Here is a 19,572-nt window from a genome sequence, read left to right on the forward strand (position 1 = left end):
CCCCTTTTTTTTTTTTTTTTTTTTTTTTTTCAGAAAAATTGAAAGCTCAACAACAACACTCCAGTGATTCATTCAATTAATCTTAAAAGAAACCAACCTCATTGCCAAATATCCTTCCTTAATCCATCCTGGCTGTGGCAGTACACTACTCATACAAAGGCACGAGCACATCCAAGAACTACACATAGAGACTACTCACCACATATGTGGTCGTGTGGTGCTCCCAGGAGGGGCTTCCTGCCATCTTTCTGACATTACTAAGACATGATGGAGGACTGAATTTGCAGTCCACTTCACACTCTGAAACTCTGAATTTCTCTTGCATTTGGCCTTAGTGGGGGCCTTTATGAAGCAGCCCAAATTAAGAGCTGACACGGGCTGTAGCTCCCCTATAAATCTTCTGGAGGACCACATATTGCTATGGGTTAACATCCACTATGTGTTAAAACCTATTACACATCTGCCTACGATCAGCTCTGCAATTTATGAAGGTGGAAGTGACCACTGTGGTTCTCCTTTGGGATGAGCAGTACCTGCTGTCATGAGGAATGCAGCCCCGTGGACTGAGAAGTGTTTGGGTTGGTTTTTTTTTTTCAACAGACACCACAAAGTGGTGTAACCGAGTCCTCAGTTTTGCCAGGCCTGGTGTGATCTAAAAAATACCCCCTCAAGTGAGTATTATATTCAAGGACTTGGCAACAAATAGTCAACAGGCAACTGCCTTCTAAATGCACGTTGGCTCACAGGCAGGTTAATGTAAACAGTATGTCCCACACCCCTAATACTCTGAAGGTGTGAGAGAAGTTTGCAACCCCCAATCAAAAAAAGAGAGTTCATTTTGAAACTGCCCAGTGGGACTTTTTAGGTAATATAATTTTCAGATGTCCATGCATTCAACACATGCAAACCATTTGTTCTGTGCAAATTCAATTCTTACCGATCCATTTATGCAGGGAACATCATCGTAATGAAGTGCCATTCCACTCGGACAGGCGTAGCCATTGGCAGTGCTTCCCCGATACGGATTTGTAGATATAACTCGCCTGTTCATGAAACTGAATAAAGCAAAATAAAAATAATAAAAACCAGCGCTTGAACCTAAGTCTAAATGGTGATTCAGTGGTATGTTCCTTGTATCTGATTATGTAGCCTGGAAGCATATAGCTTCTCACTTTCTGCAGGACAGTTTTTCTTCTTTTGCTACTCACATGTTGCTGCTAGCAGCCAATATTACAACACACGTTCCTGTATTCCATTCTCACACTGGGGATAGGCCCCTGTGAAACCCAGGAGGGCAACAGCTGTAACTGCTCAGTGGCATGTTTACATGGGAACCTGCTGATCTATGTTATAAACCAGCTTGCCAGTGTCCCATAAAAGTTCCCTTGTTGTCTGCATTGGGAAGAAGCAGGTGTTTCTGGGCGCATGCATGCTCAGGGGGTATGCAGACTTAGGAACTGGGAGAAACAAGAATCAAATCCAGCAAAAACTGAAAAAAAAAAGTGGAACTTTGCTGAAATCTAAGTTAACTTATCTATCAAAATTTCCTGAATAATTACTTCCTTGAAATCTGGGAATTTTTCGTTTCCATATTGGAACTTTCAGCTGGGTAGAGTGTGCACAATGGCACTACGCTTCCTAACTCCGTCTGGGTAATTGTGCATGCAAATACTCTACATGCTCATTCTTGCTCTGTGTCACATGATGGATCCGAGTCCTCTGGAAACTTCAAAAGGGGTGTGTGTATATATATATTTCTCCCCCCCCCCCCGCTCCCCAAAATCAACATTGTAACTTGTTTTTCTGGAGTTCTGCAGAACACGTGCAAGATATCATAGACTACAACAGGCTTGCAAAGATCTAACAACGCAGAAAGTGGCAGAATCATGCCCAAGTGCAAGTTTTCCTTCATAGCAACTGCTGAAATTGAATGAGGTATAGAGTGAGATGCCAAATAATTCCTATAGCTTCAGGTGTACATGAATAGGAAAACAAAGCTTTCCATCCCAAACAATGGAACTATTCAGACTCTGTGCTGACATTCATAAAATATGATAAAGCCCTACTAAAGCAGAGAGGGTCTTCTGTAGCCCTGGCCGGAGCTCAAGAATGCTGTGGTTTCAACAGTTGCTTTCTTTTGGCTTTGGAATAACATGGAGTCCATTGAATTTCTCGTTCAGAGGGAGACAGACCTCATCCAAGTGTGGCTCACCTGAGCCGCGGGAGACACGGGCTCACAGGAGAGACGAACCTGCCCAGTTCGGTGTGAGCCTTTCAGGGCAGCGCGGGGGTGGAATAATCATTAGACAGAAGCTTTTCTTACTTCAAACAAACAAACAACAAAAAGCCCAAGATAAATCCCATGATAAAAATGTTTTTAACTTTATCGTATCTCATACTATATTAGCCATTATTAAAGGACTGCATTTGTTTACTGTTCCTCTTAATGAAGAGCATTACTCAAGTGTTTCTGGTTAGTCTGAAGGACTGCATTTGGCGTCGTTCTTTTATTTCTTTCTATTTAAGTAGCTCCAATGAGAGTGATGCATAACAACCATGTCTGAAAACTAGGATATTCATCAGTGACAACTGATGCACCTGTAGTAACTATTTCCACCACCAAAGGAAGCTAAGATTTATCTAAGTGTCTGCAAACACTTCATAAGCATTATTTCACTAAGCCTTATAAATCCTGTTTACAGATGCATCCATATAAGTTAACTGTATTCTGAAACTGCTAGATGAGGAAGGAAATGGAGAAAACCTGCTTGGAAGCATGTTTTCTTCAGCCTTTCCTAGATGCCTAATGAGTTAGATGAAGAAAATCAATTGGACTATTAATGAAGAGCCGATCGTTCTGCAAAGCATCAGCCTCAGGAAACAAATAACCAATAATTCTGAAGGGACTGTGCGATAATCAAAGCTTTAATGGTAACTGCAGTTAATTTGGAACACTGATATTCATTCTAGAAAGGGCAACAATAGTACTTTATTAACACGTAAGTATGACTGTAATTTCTCCTCATTTTCTAGGAGTAGCTGAAAATCAGCAGACAACTACTCGAGTTGCTTATCAACAAGCTCTTACAGTCTTTCAAAGACACCCAATGAATTTTAACTAATTCTTAATAGGGGAATTCTGCTATTTTGCAAGTTGTTTGACATTCCTTTCTAACATGTGGTCTAGTTGCATATGTTTTTTCACTTGGCTCCAATTAATATCACATTTGTTCAGAAAAGGAAAGCCATGCAGTATTCGGAGGGAAAAGGTTTTCATTCTATTTCTTTCTTAAATGTGGTTATTGCTAGATGCTGACTGAAGCAAAAATACATGTCAACACAGGATAAATTTCTGAGCCCTATTAACTTCAAAACAAATATTAACATAAGTCTGTAAGCTAAGTGCATTTTGATTCTATCAAAATTATCAGGTTTTCACAAAACTGGGCTTGTGGTAACACTGACTCACTTTGATTTCTATCAGAAGTCATTCAAACCAGATCCTGAATGAAGCTGCACATTTTCCCTTGTTAAAGCTCTCTTAACACCTCGCTAATGGCAGGAGAATCTTCTTTTGGAAAACTCTGAAGCTTTTGCCTTTTTTTTTTTGCATTTTCAGTCTGTTTAAAGTTATGATGGGCAGATGGGGTGTGATTCTCTAATGTATTAAGTCACACAAATTCCAAATTTGTGTAGGGAGTCTTATTTTGCAGCAAGATGAGGTATGACGCCTTTGCCAGCTGTCTTCTGAGGCCACCCACTTTCTGACCACAGGAAACCACAGGGAACGTCTGCAGCAGGGCAGACCCAACTGTCCCAACTGTTCCTTCACTCCCGTTTCTAAACCACCTCATCTACTCAAGGAAAAATTACAGTCTTTTCCCACCAAAGACTGTTTTAATGCCTAAACTGATCTGAACATGTAAATCACTATATATGCTAAGTATGCATTACTTTTCTTAGCACAGGATCAGTAATGGGGAATTCACTGCAGTGATTTGCAATTTAAACAGTTTCTGTGCTGCGCCCTAGACACCTTCCCAATTTCCACCTCCTAAATTAAAACCCAGAAATTAATTGGACTGGTGTGAGCTTGGTGAAGTTTTTAATTAATCATAAAGAACTTGAGAAGGAAACACTGAGAATGTGACTATCCAAGACTTAAACTTGCTATACATTCTTAGTGTTCAGCATTATCAGCCAATATATGCTGTACATATTGGGGAGATGGACAGCAAATACAGCCAATAGATAAACGTGAACTACAGAGCTGCATATTTTGGCATATTTGTCCTTTTCCAGGGATAGTTCTAAGTCTTCAGGCAAAATAAAAGATTAAAATATAGCATTTGATATGGAGACTTGCTGAAAAAATGAGTAAAGATTTGAGTAAAGTTGGATAGTGTCTGCATCTTTTACAGAACTTAGCAGGATGCCAACAGGATAATCATAAACACATCTAACATGCTGCTATGCTGAAGCACTTCAGGAGTTCAATATCTGGCAAAGGGGGAGGTGGATTTTGATAAGCTGTCTTGGCACCAGAGTTAACATACGGATATAAATTCTCAGAGTACTGGAAACACCGGGTAGCTGAACGCCTCTCACCAGAAGGTCTGTTTTGCAGCCTGGATGACACTTGCCGTCATTTCCACGTCAATGTAGTCATAGTGCAGAGCTCCGGGGTCTGTTGAAGACCCCGTTTCTGCCAGCAAAATTCCTATCCATCTGCCCATGTCTTCGGAGGAGGATGCCTGCGAGGAGAGGGCAAGAACATAGGTCAGGTCTTTACTCTGCCACTGAGCTGAGCATTACTGCAAAACGGTGCATTCTTCTTGACTGACAAATTGCTACCACATTGTATGAGAGGCTCTGGCTTCTCTCTGCTGAACTCCTAAAAACCCCAGGATTTCTTATTAAATCCGCTTTACTAGAAGGAGTGCATTGTAAGTAAGCTATGTGCTCATCAGTTATGATGTAATACAAAGTGGGCAATCTCCAAAAAAGAAGAAAAAATAATCATTTAAGGCTAGTGGATTTAGATTCAAGTCATGCTTATTTTAGACTTCAGAAAATTGAAAGCTATAACAGAATTATTTCCCTATGCTAGGCCGGGGGATTTTAGTTAGCATGACTCCTGAGAAGAAAATGTTAGTGCTAAGTAGAAATGAGGCGGGGGGAGGGAAATGAAATAGTAGAAGAAATTTTAATGTTGTATTTTGAAAAATTCCTCTACATTTGTGCAGATGATGGCATTCATTTTCCTCATGGCACAAGTACAAACATGAATACTATTAAAATAATGATAAATTTTTCATATTTTGCTTCAAGTCACCAATTGCAAAGTTAAACAGTAGCAAAATAAATAATGGAAAAAAAGGGGTGGGGAAGGAAACTGTGCAGTTTCTAAATTTCTTGTTCTTTTTAAATATTTCATTGCCTTTCACAGTTCCTTGAGCTGCTTTCTAGTTTCTCAACTTCTCTGAACTGCTCACATATATCAGGCCTGGTTGCAAGGACAGGAGACTAACGTGACCTGCAGTCGGAAACCCAAAGTGGTCAAAGTGTCCGTCCTGCCACTGAAAGCAACAGGTTGCCTCCTCCTATACCTTCATTATACTTGGCTTTAAGTGTCTTCTCATTTCAGCTTCCAAAATACCATGAATAAAGCCCCTCAAAAAATTCTGACCCACCTAACACTGATGAAGGTACGACCTTCATAGTGTGAGCAGTGTGCCAGCGTGTACATGTGTGGTGTGTCAAGAGGCTCACCAGGTTGCTGGCACAACATTTTCTTACTGCAGAATTACCTTAATATTGACGCAGACTGAGCAAAAGGAGTTCACATAAGTAGCAGACAAATGAGAGTTAAGAGCTCTAGAGTTCCCATCAGCAGTGATCCATTCTTTAATTATTACTAAGTTATTTACCCAAAGTAATTATCTCCCTGATGTAAAAGTGTGCCTAGAGAAGGAGCAGGGATATTTTAGTAGCAGGTCAAGGGAAGGTCAATGTAGAGAAAAGCATCTTACTGAGAAGATTTCTGAACTGCATTAAATCTCAGTTCTCTCTTTGCCTACAACACTTAATATTTCTTTTCTCCTTCCAGTATTTATTATCCAGCTCTGCAATAATATTATTCCAAAGACTTTTTTTTTTGAATGGCCAGGTTGTATGAAAGTGCTTCTCTAATTTAGCTTGTGGGTGTTCCTACAAGTCATAACCATTAGCAACCACCGCACCTCGAGCACAGCGACCTCCTGCCCGTTTCGGAGCAGGCGGAAGGTCAGGGGATGCTTCGAATCCAGTCCCAGGATGACTTCACAGCCACGGAGAGGGATAGAAACAATATGCGTCTTCAGATCTGTCCTGTCCTTGTGGAAAATTAGTTTATTATCTTTCACTCTGCACCAGCGCTCACGCCAACGGTTATTTGAGAGCACGTTGAGATATCCTGCAATAAAATGAAACATGAGATATCTTACTCCTGACTTTTTTTGAAAAGAAAAAAAAAAAAGAAACTTACTTTTCAATGTAATGCTAGCACTTAAACAACTTATTCCTCTTACAATAGAAAGTCCAGATGGATTTTAGGAAGACAAGTAAATGACCCTGCCCCACTTCTTTTAATGAAAACTTTCACTGTGCCAATAACCTAGAAAAAAGCATATAAAGATGTGATCCTGCTCATGTGCAAATGGCTGTTCTGTGTTAGTAACTGCAGCAGCTGGATAAGCAGAAGCACACAGATCCCCAAGACTTTAGTAAGAATGGGAGAGGGACAGTAATAAAAAGGTATGTACACAGCTGATGTGCTCACACAAAAGACCCACCTTCTCCATGCATAATGGCTTTGATAAATGCGGCTGACCAAAATTTTCTGAGAAAATCACAGCTCATATTATATAATTAGGCGATGAGCTACCTTCTGTAACATCCAAAATCAGTGCTTTAAAGACCTACTAAAGATTGATGTTATATGTTCTGATTTCATTTAGAAAGAAGTGCACGTTTGGTTTGCAACACTTTTAAAGCAGAATTTAAAAGATTGCTACTGATGCCAATAAAAATAAAATTAATATTGGTTTAAAATTCAAGAAGTAAATGTATATGAAATTTAGCTAAACTTTAAGACAAAAGTTTAAACAAAGGTATTTTTTTTCCCCAGGGATAATACAGTACTCTTGCAACAAATCAAAATTTCATTAACAAATTGCCTTTTTAAAAAAAAAACACTTTTCTTATCATGCTCTATATCGGATACAGTATCTAGGCATAAAATATCATTAAATGGGCAGTATTTTGTGTTTTTCCTTCTCTGACCCATTGCACAATTATGCCAAACTCAAACCTTAAAATCAAGCCAATGCCCAATTTTTTCTGCCTTATTTAGTTTGGGAATGGAAAAAAAAAAAGTATCTTTTGCTTCTACATTATGAACAGTACATGAATTCAGCATGTTGCTGCTTCCAAACAGGCTATGAGGAGGGAAACAAATGGTATCTTGCACAGGCCAGAATTCATGTAAAAAATTGTCTTCTATCTCAGGTCTGATTTTCATTTAATCCTGTTGGATAGCTATCTCTTTGGTTTTCATTAAAACTATGACTTATCATTAATTTTTCTGGATTTCCCTTCCAAAATTATGGTTCCAATGTCAAAGCTTGATCCAACAGGATACAGCACATCAGAATTGCACACATCTTGGAAGGTGCCATAAAAAAAGGAGGATGTGCACAATCCTCTGATTTTGGCTCCTCGTGATGATCACACTCTCCAGCTCTTCTCCCTCCTCCTGTAACAAAACCCCGTATAGCTGTGCCTTATACTATAATCCCTAGAAATGGAAAATCCCTTCACATGCAAGCCAGCTGGCTTGTTTTGGAGTGAGAGTCCTTTTTTTCAGACAGTACTTGTTTTTCCCCTCCGCTCCCAATGCACCTCTCCGAAAAGCTCTTCCAAACCAGCCTCCTTCAGTTGAACGAAGCAGGATCCCATGCTTTTCCTCCCACATATCCCTACTTAAACCTTCAACAGCTGACATGACCAAAATGTCTTGAGTGTGTTCCCAGCTGGGGCATTAGCACTTCAGCTTAGCCCAGGTGGTCAAAGACCAGTGATGCTGTAGGGAAGAGCTTTGCCGTGACTCCAAGCGCAGGTGGGGTTTAGTTTCCACTCTAGCTGGGTGTCCCTCGCAGCCCCACTGGGCTTTCCCCTTGTTCATGGGAGGCAGAGCCTTCTCAAGTGTAAAAGCCTTCAACTATGGAGCAGCCTCCCAGAGGGCATTGAACTGAGCCAAATTTCTGGCGGTGAGAAACTTCTGCAAAGACTTCCTGAAATGACCAAAGCCTAGACACTTACATATTTTCCTATAAAATCTGCAAGTGGCGTTGAGTAGAGCCAAATGCAGCAATAGTAATGACTATATTTATGTCCATATCCGAAATAATGACAGAAATACTAGGAATTAGATTGTGCAGCTGTGGTTAACGTCTCACATAATACAGAATAACCAATGGAGTATGAGACCCCGGAAGTTTGAGCTTTTATGGAAGCCAGATGCTTCGGACACTGCATCTGGCTAGACAGAACTTTTTTCCAGCTGCTCTTTTGGTTGATAAATCACATCTGTACTTAGCTGATATATAGATATATATACACACACTTATTTAATCAAAGATTGCTTATGTGAATGATTCCCAAAGTGTGGCTGGAGAGCCACCTGTGATCTATGAAGTTCTCGCTGGTGGTCCATGGCTCTCCTTCTTTCACATTGGGCAAGCATCTACCGCGTTTCACGCACCGATGAGTTCTGCCAACTGCTGCCTAATCACAGATTTCTGGGTTTCCCAAAGCATTCCTAGTCAATTTAAGGGGAAAAGGCAAATCCAAATTCAGAATCCGGCGCAACTGCTTCACAGCTTTCTTCCTATGGAATTTCTTTTTTTTTTTTGGAAGGGATTGGGAGAAGGGTGGATTCAACCTTATTCACGTATGGAAGTGTTACTTAATACTGGAGCACCAAAAGGCAAACAGGAGAATGTAAATACATTGCATTGTTTGAAAATACCAGAGCTGTGAGGACATCAGCTAAGTGCATTGAACCAAGTCCTAAATTGTGAGCAAACAGTAACAGCTAAGATACAAAAGTTAAGCATTTTCTGCATGCCTTTTTCTATATTTCCTTTGTGCTGCCAAGCACTACAGCTGTCATATGGAGTGATCAACACTAGGAAAAAATAGCTTACCAGAAATTTGTTACTTCATTCAAGTTTTGCCCAATATGTACCACTTTAGGAACCCACAATTAAACTCAAATCACTTTGGCTGAGGCCAGTCTACTGCTGTCTTGATTGCTATCCTGCAAAACCTCACCATGATCCATCATAAAAGACTTGATCCCTTCCCAAGAACCATCTTCTAATACCTAGCCTAAATTTATTTTATAGTTCAGCCTATACTCCTTTTATATTAATTTGTTTGAAAACAGCTCTTGTTTCCTTCTGCTTTTTGTCCACACTTTTCCCCCTCACCTTTGCAAAGAGCAATGATATTCCTTCTGAGCCTGTGCTACCATTTCATTTAAAAAGTCAAGTTCTTTTAGTCTCTTTCCAAATGATGAGCTCCTGATTACTCCTCTTTCGGTCTGAGTGCATCCTTCTGATGTTGGGGGAAGAATTCCAGCAGTAAAAGCAATTTTAGAGGAATTTCTAGGCTAGAATTTTATAAAGTTTTAGTTGCAATGTGCTCGTAAGACTCAAGGAGAAAAATCACTTACCACACGTTGGAACATCTTCTTCAGCTGATGAGGTCTGTTCATCTGTTGATGGCTTCTTCTTTCCTAAACCAATGATCTTCGTTATTTTTTTCCCTGTTACTTTAGTCACGGTGCCCTTGGCTTCCGATTTTGAACTTTTTTTCCTCTTCACTATTAAGACAGCAAAAGTGTGTATTTTAGTGTGTTTGAATTAACCAATGAATAGAGAGAACCTGAATAAAAATAGTAGTTCAGACAAACAATCCTATGCAAGATGAACATTTGTACAAAAGTTGCAGACTGCAATGAGATAAACATTATATGCCCTCTCTAATGCAGATACCTATAAATAACCTCTGTGCTATAAAAATCATGGCATTCAGAAGGATAATAAAAACAAAAATCAAGCTTCTAATTTAATTTAATCTAATCAAGCTGGAATTCTCTTTGCACAGCAGTCATCATCTAATTTATCAGTATGACTAGGTACCTGTGTATAAATTTAGCTCATAAACACAAGAATAAAAATCCAGTCAGATGATCCTTTGTTGTTCCTAAACATTTACCTCAAAATACTTCAACAATTAAGTACACAACAAAAACAGAATATGCTTGCCTAGCAAAATACACCTGCCACGTACAATTGGTTAAGGTATCTTATCACAATGGACCTTTTAGAAAGACAAGGCTTATAAATTAACCACTAACAATGAAATTAGTGGGAGCAGTATAAGCATTCAGTGGTTAGGAGTTGGTACTTTTTGTGATCATGAGGCCGTGGAAAGAAAAAGCTCTGCTGAAAAGAGGTATTTTGCTAACATCCAGTCTATGCCTCCATTAACTTAATATGACACTAGTAATATTACGGCTCTGTGCACTGAGACATGTTGAGCTGCTGAATGTAATATGACAAGGACTATGGATGTAATTTTTAAAAGTGCCTACCTGACTAAAATCCTAACGAATTAAAAAAAAAACTTTCTAAGATTAAACAGGATCAGAAAAAAAGACCTTTTATTTGCAAAACAGAACAACTGAAATAAACTTTCAGAAATTGCATTCAGTGGCCTAATTTGAATTCCATCAATAGAGCAGAAGTCTCTCTGCTAACTGACAGGGCAGGAAAAATATCTATCAACTTGCCCTGATACATGATTTTGATGAAAAATACATTTAGGACAGTTACTGATTGAGCTGCTGTAACTTTATCCCCGACATATCAATTCCCTTTGCAACAGGGAACATTTAGTGGTTACGGACTTGTGTAAACTGAGGAAAAAAAGGAGAAAATGTTCATACGAGCAATGACTATATGAATTGATGAACCAGGAAGACAAATGCACGGAAAATAGAGAAGCAGTTAGGGACTCGCAATGCAATAATTTATCATATTTAGCTTAATTGTTGGGAATCATGGAACATTATTTAGAAATTGTATCTGTAGCCAAGACTGTACATATCTGTCACCTGCTGCATGCGGTGCTGAGGGGGCAGAGCAGCTTTTCAGGTGCGGGTAGCTGTTCACCCGCAATCTCCAATACAGCGACATGCATGTGCAAGCAAATGTCTAATTCTCTCTTCCTAAGGGAAGGGTGTTCACAACTTATCTGGTGCTCTCTAAACACACAACGAGCTCCCATGTTCGAGGGAGGAAGGCCACCCGCCCCGTCGGCTCATGTCAGCCCCTGCCCAAGGGAGGACCTGAAAAGCATTGAAGAAAGCCAGAGACCGAGAAAAACTCATCTCTCTGAGACAGAAGTCCAAAGGAATCATTCTCATGAGCATGAACAGACAGTGGAATAAGCCCATTTCAGTGGGTTCCTTTTGTTTTTCTGTCCTATCTTCCCTTCACACTGCTGTTTTATTCTCCTGCAGAACTGAGAGGCAGCAGAAATAAGGCCTTCATGACTTAATCTTTTCGAGTCCAAAGAATACACCGATTGCCTGACCGCCACTGACTTTTTTCACTAAAGCTTTTTCTTCTCATTTCCTTCCCCACAGAAAAATGAGCAGCTGGTTAAGAGCAGAGTAGAGGCTGGCCAGTGGGTGACAGCTGGAGACGACCGCTCTCCGGAGTCTCCCTGCCCATATACTCCCTTAAGCGTTTCCTATCCATTTCTTAAAAAATAGTGTAACTTCATCCAGAACGCTTTAAATGATTCACGGGGTATTTTAATCTCCTTGCAGTCATTAATGCCTATTATTTTTATTATTACATATTGAAGGTCACAATTTTCAAAAGCAACTGGTATTTTTAATTAGTCTCCTTGAGACATTTAAGCTGGGCTGGTTTTCCAGCAGCGCGTGCTCCATCAGCGTGCCTCCCGTGGGGCACCTGAGCCATCAGGCACTTTTGGACATCATGGACAACACAGCTCTTGGGTCACAGATTTTTCTCAGCAGGTTTCTGAGACTAAAACAGTACCGTGCTTTTTGAGAGCTTAATAGAAGATTTTATAGGGTGAAATCTAACCATGAACCACAACTTTTAGAAACCACAAAACCTGACGTTGTTCCATACTGTTGGGTATGTCAGAGATCTGTACAGTCAGGAAATGCTGGAAAACAACCCAGGGAGAAGATAAAGGAAATGAGTCAAAAGGCGAGACAGCGCTGGCACCAAGGCCAGTATTGATGTTGTGCTCACTGCAGCTCACATTACCCTTCATCTTGACAGCTGCAGAAAAATGTCTTATCTAAACGATCAAACGATCAAACAAAATTCCTTCTGGGTTTGGGATTTGCCTTTGTTAGATTATAAGGACTACAAAACATGCATGGCTCCAAAGTAGCATATGTAAAATAATATACATATATACTTACAAACCCACTGATATTACATGATTACATACATTTTAGTATGTTAATATAAATAATCATACATAAGAGTTTATATATATATATCTGTTCATACACACACACATATATAAACTGTATATATGTGTCTATACATACATATGCATGTATATGCACATATATATATAAAGTACACATGATTCTTTCCTTCTAGCATTCAATGATAGCTTTTTTTGCTTAGAAGCTATACACCCAGTATTTATGTTGCCACTATATAGTTACAGTTACTAAAAGCAACTCTTAGTTGCCTATAGTGATCGCCCAAGCTCTGAAGAGCTGTACTTTTGAACACACAAAAGGCCAAGTCAAAATTTCTATATTCTGTTTCTTTATGCTAATTATATTGATTTTACCTGCACAATAACATCAACTGCCTTCTGTTACTGCAAAATTTTAAGGATTTACTCTTGACATAATTCAGCTTTCAAGTTAAATTGAATCCTAATAAAAATATTCAAAAACTTTACTACCTATTTTTAAAAGACAAAGGCCAGGTATTTCACTACCTATCTCTCCCTATATGCACATATTATTTACACAAGCATCTCTGGATCCGAGACGTACCTTGTTCTTTCCCATTGCACACGGTCGTGATGCCATTTTCCACAGCACCTTCCCCATCTGAGCTTGGCCTCTCAAATGACAACTTCTGCAGGGCAAAGAGATTAGTTGACACCCAATGTTGGCACCTTCGCCAAATGAACTGTCATGAGTCAATTTAAAAGTATGCTTACTATGGAACAAAACACATTTCAAGCTCTCATCCACTTGGAAGACAAGTAGAAGACAGTAAAAAATCCGGTTTTAGAGGCTTTAGGAAAGTACAGAAACCACAAAAATAGGTCTGCACTTGAAAGCGTAGTCAAAACAGTGAAATAATAATTCACTACCTCTTATTATGCAATATATTTTTAATGAATTTCTAGACTCTAAATGTTGCTATTAAATCTGCTAAGCAATGAACAGTTACAGGGATCACATAAGAATAATTTTTAAATTATTTCTGTAAATAATGCTTCATATATGCATTTACAATTACAACTTATCAGAAAACAGTGCATTCCTATAAGGTGCTTCAATATGTGCAAAAAAGAGGCTTTGAAATATATTTTTAGCACTGATTATTCTGTAATGGTTGTGTAGGAGATACGGGATGAAGCAGTATAGAGCTTATGACAGCACAGTTTTGGTAACCACATTACTCATGAGTGGTGCAGCCATGAAGATGATGTACAGATTATCATAAAAAGAAATGAATGAGAAGTTTTGCTACACTTTCCTATGGCGTGCATTTTAGAAAACCACTGTTTTATGACATTTTATTTGGTTAATACTGTGCAGGCGTCTGCAAGGGCACAAACAGAACAGCTTTTGCCTTGTGAAATCAGGAGGTCTGAGCTGTCATGGAACATGCTTTGCTCTTCGTTTCCCACGTGCAGAGCCACTACTGTAGAACTTGCCATCAGGAATTTGGTGACAAAACTTTTGTCAGTGGGACTTTTAAGCAGGGCCTGCAAAGGGGTCTGCTCACATGGATGCCTTAAGGGAGCGGGGGCTTAAATTGGTGCCGGTAACGTACTGATCGTTCAATGCCCAGCTGCTCTCTTTCCTCATTCTTGCTCTCGTACCCTGCTGAGTCAAGGCAGCAGAGACAACCACATGTGAATAGCCAAGCTTCTGTACTGAGGCGCGAATGCTTGAAAGGGCCTGCCAAAACGGTGACCACAGCATGCCCAGGGAGCCCTTCAAAACCTAAATGCCCCAAAATAAAAGGCTTTGCCTTAAAACTTTTGTATAACCTTCAGCTCTTCTTCCCTGAGACTCACATCTCTGCTTGCTCTTTGCACTTGACGGAAAGCGTCTCTGCATCACAGCGCACGTATCAGACCTGCTTAGTCTGCACCCTCCTAAATGGCTAAAGAGAAGCTGCTAATGGATCCGAGCCAGTCTGCTGGTTGCTCGTGACCAAACGAGCAGTCGTGGCAGAAGTCTTAACTCTGTAGGGTGTGTGCACATACCCCCACAAGCAAAAACAATGCAGGGACTAGTAGCCTAGAACAGTAGCACAAGTCAGCAAGTATCTACATCCAGTGTCTAGTGGTGCCTCTTTAATAAGCAACCATAAAGAATTTTGCATTCCTCACTTTGATAACTTTACCTTTTCCAGCTCTGTCTTGTGTACTGGAGAACTAGACAATGGCCCATCGGAGTCTACAGCTCCCGTACAGTTGCTGCACACATCTTTTATAACCTTAGGAGACAAGGCAAAACTTATTAATTATGACTAAAATAGAAATCAGAGAAAATATATATGAATGTGAAGAGAGATGGGAAGGAGAATCACATAGACATTTACTAGGCTGGCAGGTGTCAGGCAGGCTGCCACTACACCAACTTCTCCACACTGCCTCCCTGAGTACAACCTGGAGGAGACATCATGTCTAGAGGTGGAAGGTTTCAGCTTCTAGACAAGCTAAGCTTCAAGGCTCTCCTGAGTAAAGAAACCAACAGTGCTGCCGATTTCCATGTGCTAGTTTAGCAATATGAACTGAGCTGACACCACCAAATTATTTTCATTATGATGATGAAAAAGTGGGATTAAATCCAAGGTCCCGCAAGTCAAAGGACAAGAGTTTTGCATAATACACTACCCAGCTGCTCTTTTTTTGCTATTGGAGAACTAATGAAATGCTGATCGACTTAAGAGTTAATACTGCACAGTGGTATTACCTGGCATTTTTGTATTATACTTGCACATTGACATAAAGGTATAGGTCAAAGTAATTGTAAATGTGTTTGTAGGAAATGGGAATGGCATGGTTTGCTTTTAGAAAGTTAAAGAAAAATCCAGAACCTGGAATTCACTGAGATTTTGACAGAATTTGAAGAACTTAAAAACCTGTAATGATGTAAATGTAAAAATAAATGATGAGTGAAGACATTTGATGATTCCCCATGGGCATAATTAAGTTTTTCATCTGTGGTGAGGTTACCACCAGCCTATTATCAATCTGAAATTGCTTGTGCTGATGAGAACAGGTCCCAGCTCTCCATCCGGACTCACGCCGAGGGGGTGCTGAGCTCGATGCTGCTGATTACAGCCATGCAAGGACTGCAGAGCCAAGTGAGCTAAGAAAGAAAGGCAACCTACTTTGCTGGAAGCATTACTGCTAGACATCCAAGCTTTCCGCTTTACATGTACATGTACGTGTTTACATATCCAGCTCCTCCCTTTACACTGTTTACAGCAAGCCTGGCTGGCAGAGAGGAGGATCTGGCCTGAGAACTCCTAGTTCCAGGGAAAACAGCAATTAGCTAACTGTCAAAATCCAGGTTTCTTTCAAGGAGAGGAAAAGCAAAACAACAAACACCATCTTTTTAGTTTCGAACTGAACAACTTTGATGTGGGAAGTATTAAAGAGCTAAAGACGGCACCAGACAGTCCTTTCACAGCACTGAAGTTCCCTTTAAGGGTGCAGCTAAACAAATCAAATGTTTACGGGCTTACAAAGACCCTATTGCTACAACTCATGAGCACATCATAAATTGCAGGCAATATATGCCATAAAGAGCACCAGCCCCATTTTACAGACGGAGGACTCGGGAACAAAAGAAAGATGAAATCGCTCACTCAATGTCACATAAAAAAATCTAAGCAGAGCAGGGAAATGAACCTACACTTTTATTTCTGAGCTATTATCTTAAAACACTTCAGCATCCTTTCTTGACTGTCTGAACTTCCCCGTGTCTTGTCCCAGAAACATAAGCACATTATTTCATGGCACTTGGTGTCCTTTACAACAGAAAATTAGATATATCTGTTGAAGAGCATTTGGCCCTCAGAGTTAAACGTAGCCCTAAATCCCCATTTTTTTAAATGTGTGTTGGTTTATTTTCAACTGCTGGTCCTCAGTATGGTGTAAATACACCGCTGTTTTCTTCCTAGAGAAATGTGACCGTACAGTTTCTGGGAACATTCATTTGTCTCCTGCATGACCCTGATTCAATGGCTCATGTTTTCAGCATCTGCTCACACCACACAGTTAGTTAATTTTGGCAAAGGCAGATAGTAATGGGAGTTACAGACAGAACAGAGGGAAATGATTTGGCAGCACTAACTGAAGAGTATGTGCAAAGTCATGCACTCAAGTAAATCCGGTTCTTATCATACCTCACATATTTAAGGAGAAGTTAAAGTGTTTAATTGGGTTGTAATTAAATTTTGATTTAAAAAATGACACACTATCAAATGGAAGTTTGTGGCAAGATCTAAAGTAAATGCATATTCAAGGATCCAACACTTCATTTGGGTTCAGGGGGTTCACTGGCAAAGACTTGCTCATCACCTTCTATGTGCAATATAATTGTGTTCGATGCACAGCATAAAACTCATACTTCTACAGCTCACCGGGATGAAATGCCTTTAATGTATAATGGTTGCCTGGATGCACTCTCTATAATTATGTTTGCAGACAGCTGCCATTATAAATGTGGTTTTCTCATGCTTATAGCTTTAACTCAAAATTTTAAGGATAAAACATTCCACCAGTGTTGCCAACTTGCATAATTTCAATCACAAGACTCAGAGTTCTTGTCAATTTTTTCTATGTTCCATCTCCTGGAGTCATATGAAAACAAAAGATCACTATTTTCATTAAAAAATAGTTGTGAGTGAGAATGGGGAAAGGAGGTCAGCAAACTTTTATCCATTGCAATGAAATGTGTGAAAATATGAGTAAATATATCTCAATGGCTCCAAAACTAGAAAGCAAATAAAAGGAATCCGCAAATGTGTTATTTTTAATAAAATGCTATAATCTGGAAGCCAGTACTGAGAATACTTTGTAATGGCACATAGTCCATTAATAGTTTAAGTATTCTCACACATTAGAAAAGGGAAATCATTCTCTTTTTCTCACCACAAATGCCTTTGTACATTACATATACACACACACAGGGTGATCTGCTAGGAAAATCAAACTGAGATCATAAACAGACTATGTATTCAAATATTTAAAATGCAGGAGCAACTGTAATGAGAAAAATGAAGACTTTTCATTTCTTTGGATAGCCTCAGAACTAAATACATTTAAAATAATCTTCTGTTATTCCATCACAAGAATTTTAAATACAATTACCACTAACATGTTACAATTAGCAGACTTCAGAACTGCCTCTTTCAAATACAGACATGGAAAAAGCTTGTGCAGCCTGAACTATATCATTATTCTTTATTTATGTTATAGAAAGGTCTTGAATCCCCAGCTGAATCAGGATATACACCAGCGTATCACATTGAGTGCGATGACATAAGGAATAGAGGGGAAATATTTGCAGGTAGAAAGCTGGAAAGATTCCCTGCCCTGAGCCATTGACAATAACGGGTGAAGTCAGTGGAATTTCTGCCACATGGTGTGTCTGGAATATTTCTCTCTAAAACTATCTTACTGCACAAGCACTAACATTGACTATAAAACGTTCATACCTGCACTCACCTGCAAATTTCTGTAATTCTTGTATCTTATTTTAAATGACACACCAGGACTGGAAGCAAAATACTTGCCCTACCTTTATTCTTTCTACATGCAAAGTCAGAAAAAAATCAAATTAGATTTCTCCAGCTACCTTCAAAGAGCCAGGCTTCAGATAAAAAGCACAGGCTATGCAGTAAAACCAGAAAGCCAGCTGCTTGCCAGCCAGACCCTGCCACACAGAAACCCAACAAATTCCGAGTAAAGGAACTAAATTTGTAGATGGTTCCTTGTGGTCGATCTCTTTGGGACCTGATAAGGAGTAAGACTGAAAGTCGTCCTGCGTTTGAGGAGCTTGCAGACCTCTCTCCTGGTGGATACTGCGGGATGAGTTCAGGCTACAGGCTGTGCTCACCACAGGGATGTGATTACAGCATCTCCTCTCGTCTCGTGTTTTCATGAAACTCACAGGAGAAGCTCACACTTTTCATATGATCGAGTCCAAAAGCAATTAGGAAGAAAGCTGACGGCCTGACTGCACATTTGCTTCACTTCCATATGTAACCAGGCTAGAAATCCATCCGGCCGACCCACCCCCTTGTCCCCATCTACCCATGTGGGACAGAAACACAGGAATTGCTAGAAATGGGATGGGCTGTCTCTGCTCTGTCTCTGCTGCTTAACTCCAAAGACAGGGATATGGTAAAGCTGAAATCTGCTTATGCACAACACAGCAGAGGGAAAAAGGTTTGGCTCCAGGCGTAACTCAGAATTTCTCATTCCTGAAACACTCCTTTTTCAGTGCTGGAGGAGTACTTGCTTTCTGGGACTCTTCATCATTTTGGCATGACTAAATTCTCATTTTCTCTCTCTTTTGGACCCTTACACACTACATATGTTAGTGTCAATCTCTTCCTCCTTAAGAGAGCACCAAAACTCTCTTAGCATTTTGCAGAGACGACATGGCCCAAGGAGTTTACCTAGATAAATTAGAGGAAAAGCAGAAATTATTCACATCATAGCCTATGCTTTAAGTCTCACAAAGAAACCACCTTTACCTTCTGTACTGGAAAACATGATTCTCAAGCATCCCCTAGCCTGAAAAGATTCATCTTTCTGCCTTCTTGCCATTTGTCTGAGCAAAGTGGGGATGACATTCTACCAGACTAGCAGCCAGCAAGCCTATCTTTACTGCCTGTATATCCCCTTAGAAATACTTTTCTGACATATTCGACCAACACAACCCCTGCATCATTTCTCCTGTGTTATTACCATGATGTCTATTGCTATATATAGCCACTGGACCGGGCAGAGCCCGGGGAAGGCGGCACTGGGGAGGGTGGCTGGAGGCATTGCTGCTGCGAGGGCAGAGGTACTCTGTGCAAGGGGAGCTGCATCCCCAGCCCAGGCAGCGCAGAGATGCAGACTACGCTTTGGGCTGTAAATCTGAGCTAGGTACGATTTAAATAATTTTCCGTCCAAAGCTGC

At 40.0% G+C, this 19,572-nt stretch overlaps 1 protein-coding gene across 2 annotated transcripts in view; it reads right to left on the reverse strand.

Annotated features, from left to right (window-relative positions):
* AFAP1 (actin filament associated protein 1) overlaps positions 1-19,572 on the reverse strand; it is a 64,241-nt gene that overhangs the window by 11,261 nt on the left and 33,408 nt on the right. For both annotated transcript variants that reach the window (XM_010583499.1, XM_010583498.1), the window contains exons 6-11: positions 14,772-14,864; positions 13,178-13,262; positions 9,779-9,928; positions 6,243-6,454; positions 4,609-4,754; positions 938-1,055 (exon numbers count right to left, since the gene is read on the reverse strand). In XM_010583499.1, coding sequence (XP_010581801.1) covers positions 938-1,055; positions 4,609-4,754; positions 6,243-6,454; positions 9,779-9,928; positions 13,178-13,262; positions 14,772-14,864 — 804 coding nt within the window. The remainder of the gene's footprint in view (positions 1-937; positions 1,056-4,608; positions 4,755-6,242; positions 6,455-9,778; positions 9,929-13,177; positions 13,263-14,771; positions 14,865-19,572) is intronic.

The sequence above is a fragment of the Haliaeetus leucocephalus genome, unplaced genomic scaffold (assembly GCF_000737465.1).
Source record: "Haliaeetus leucocephalus isolate CR32 unplaced genomic scaffold, Haliaeetus_leucocephalus-4.0 Scaffold906, whole genome shotgun sequence".
NCBI classification, from domain to species: domain Eukaryota; kingdom Metazoa; phylum Chordata; class Aves; order Accipitriformes; family Accipitridae; genus Haliaeetus; species Haliaeetus leucocephalus.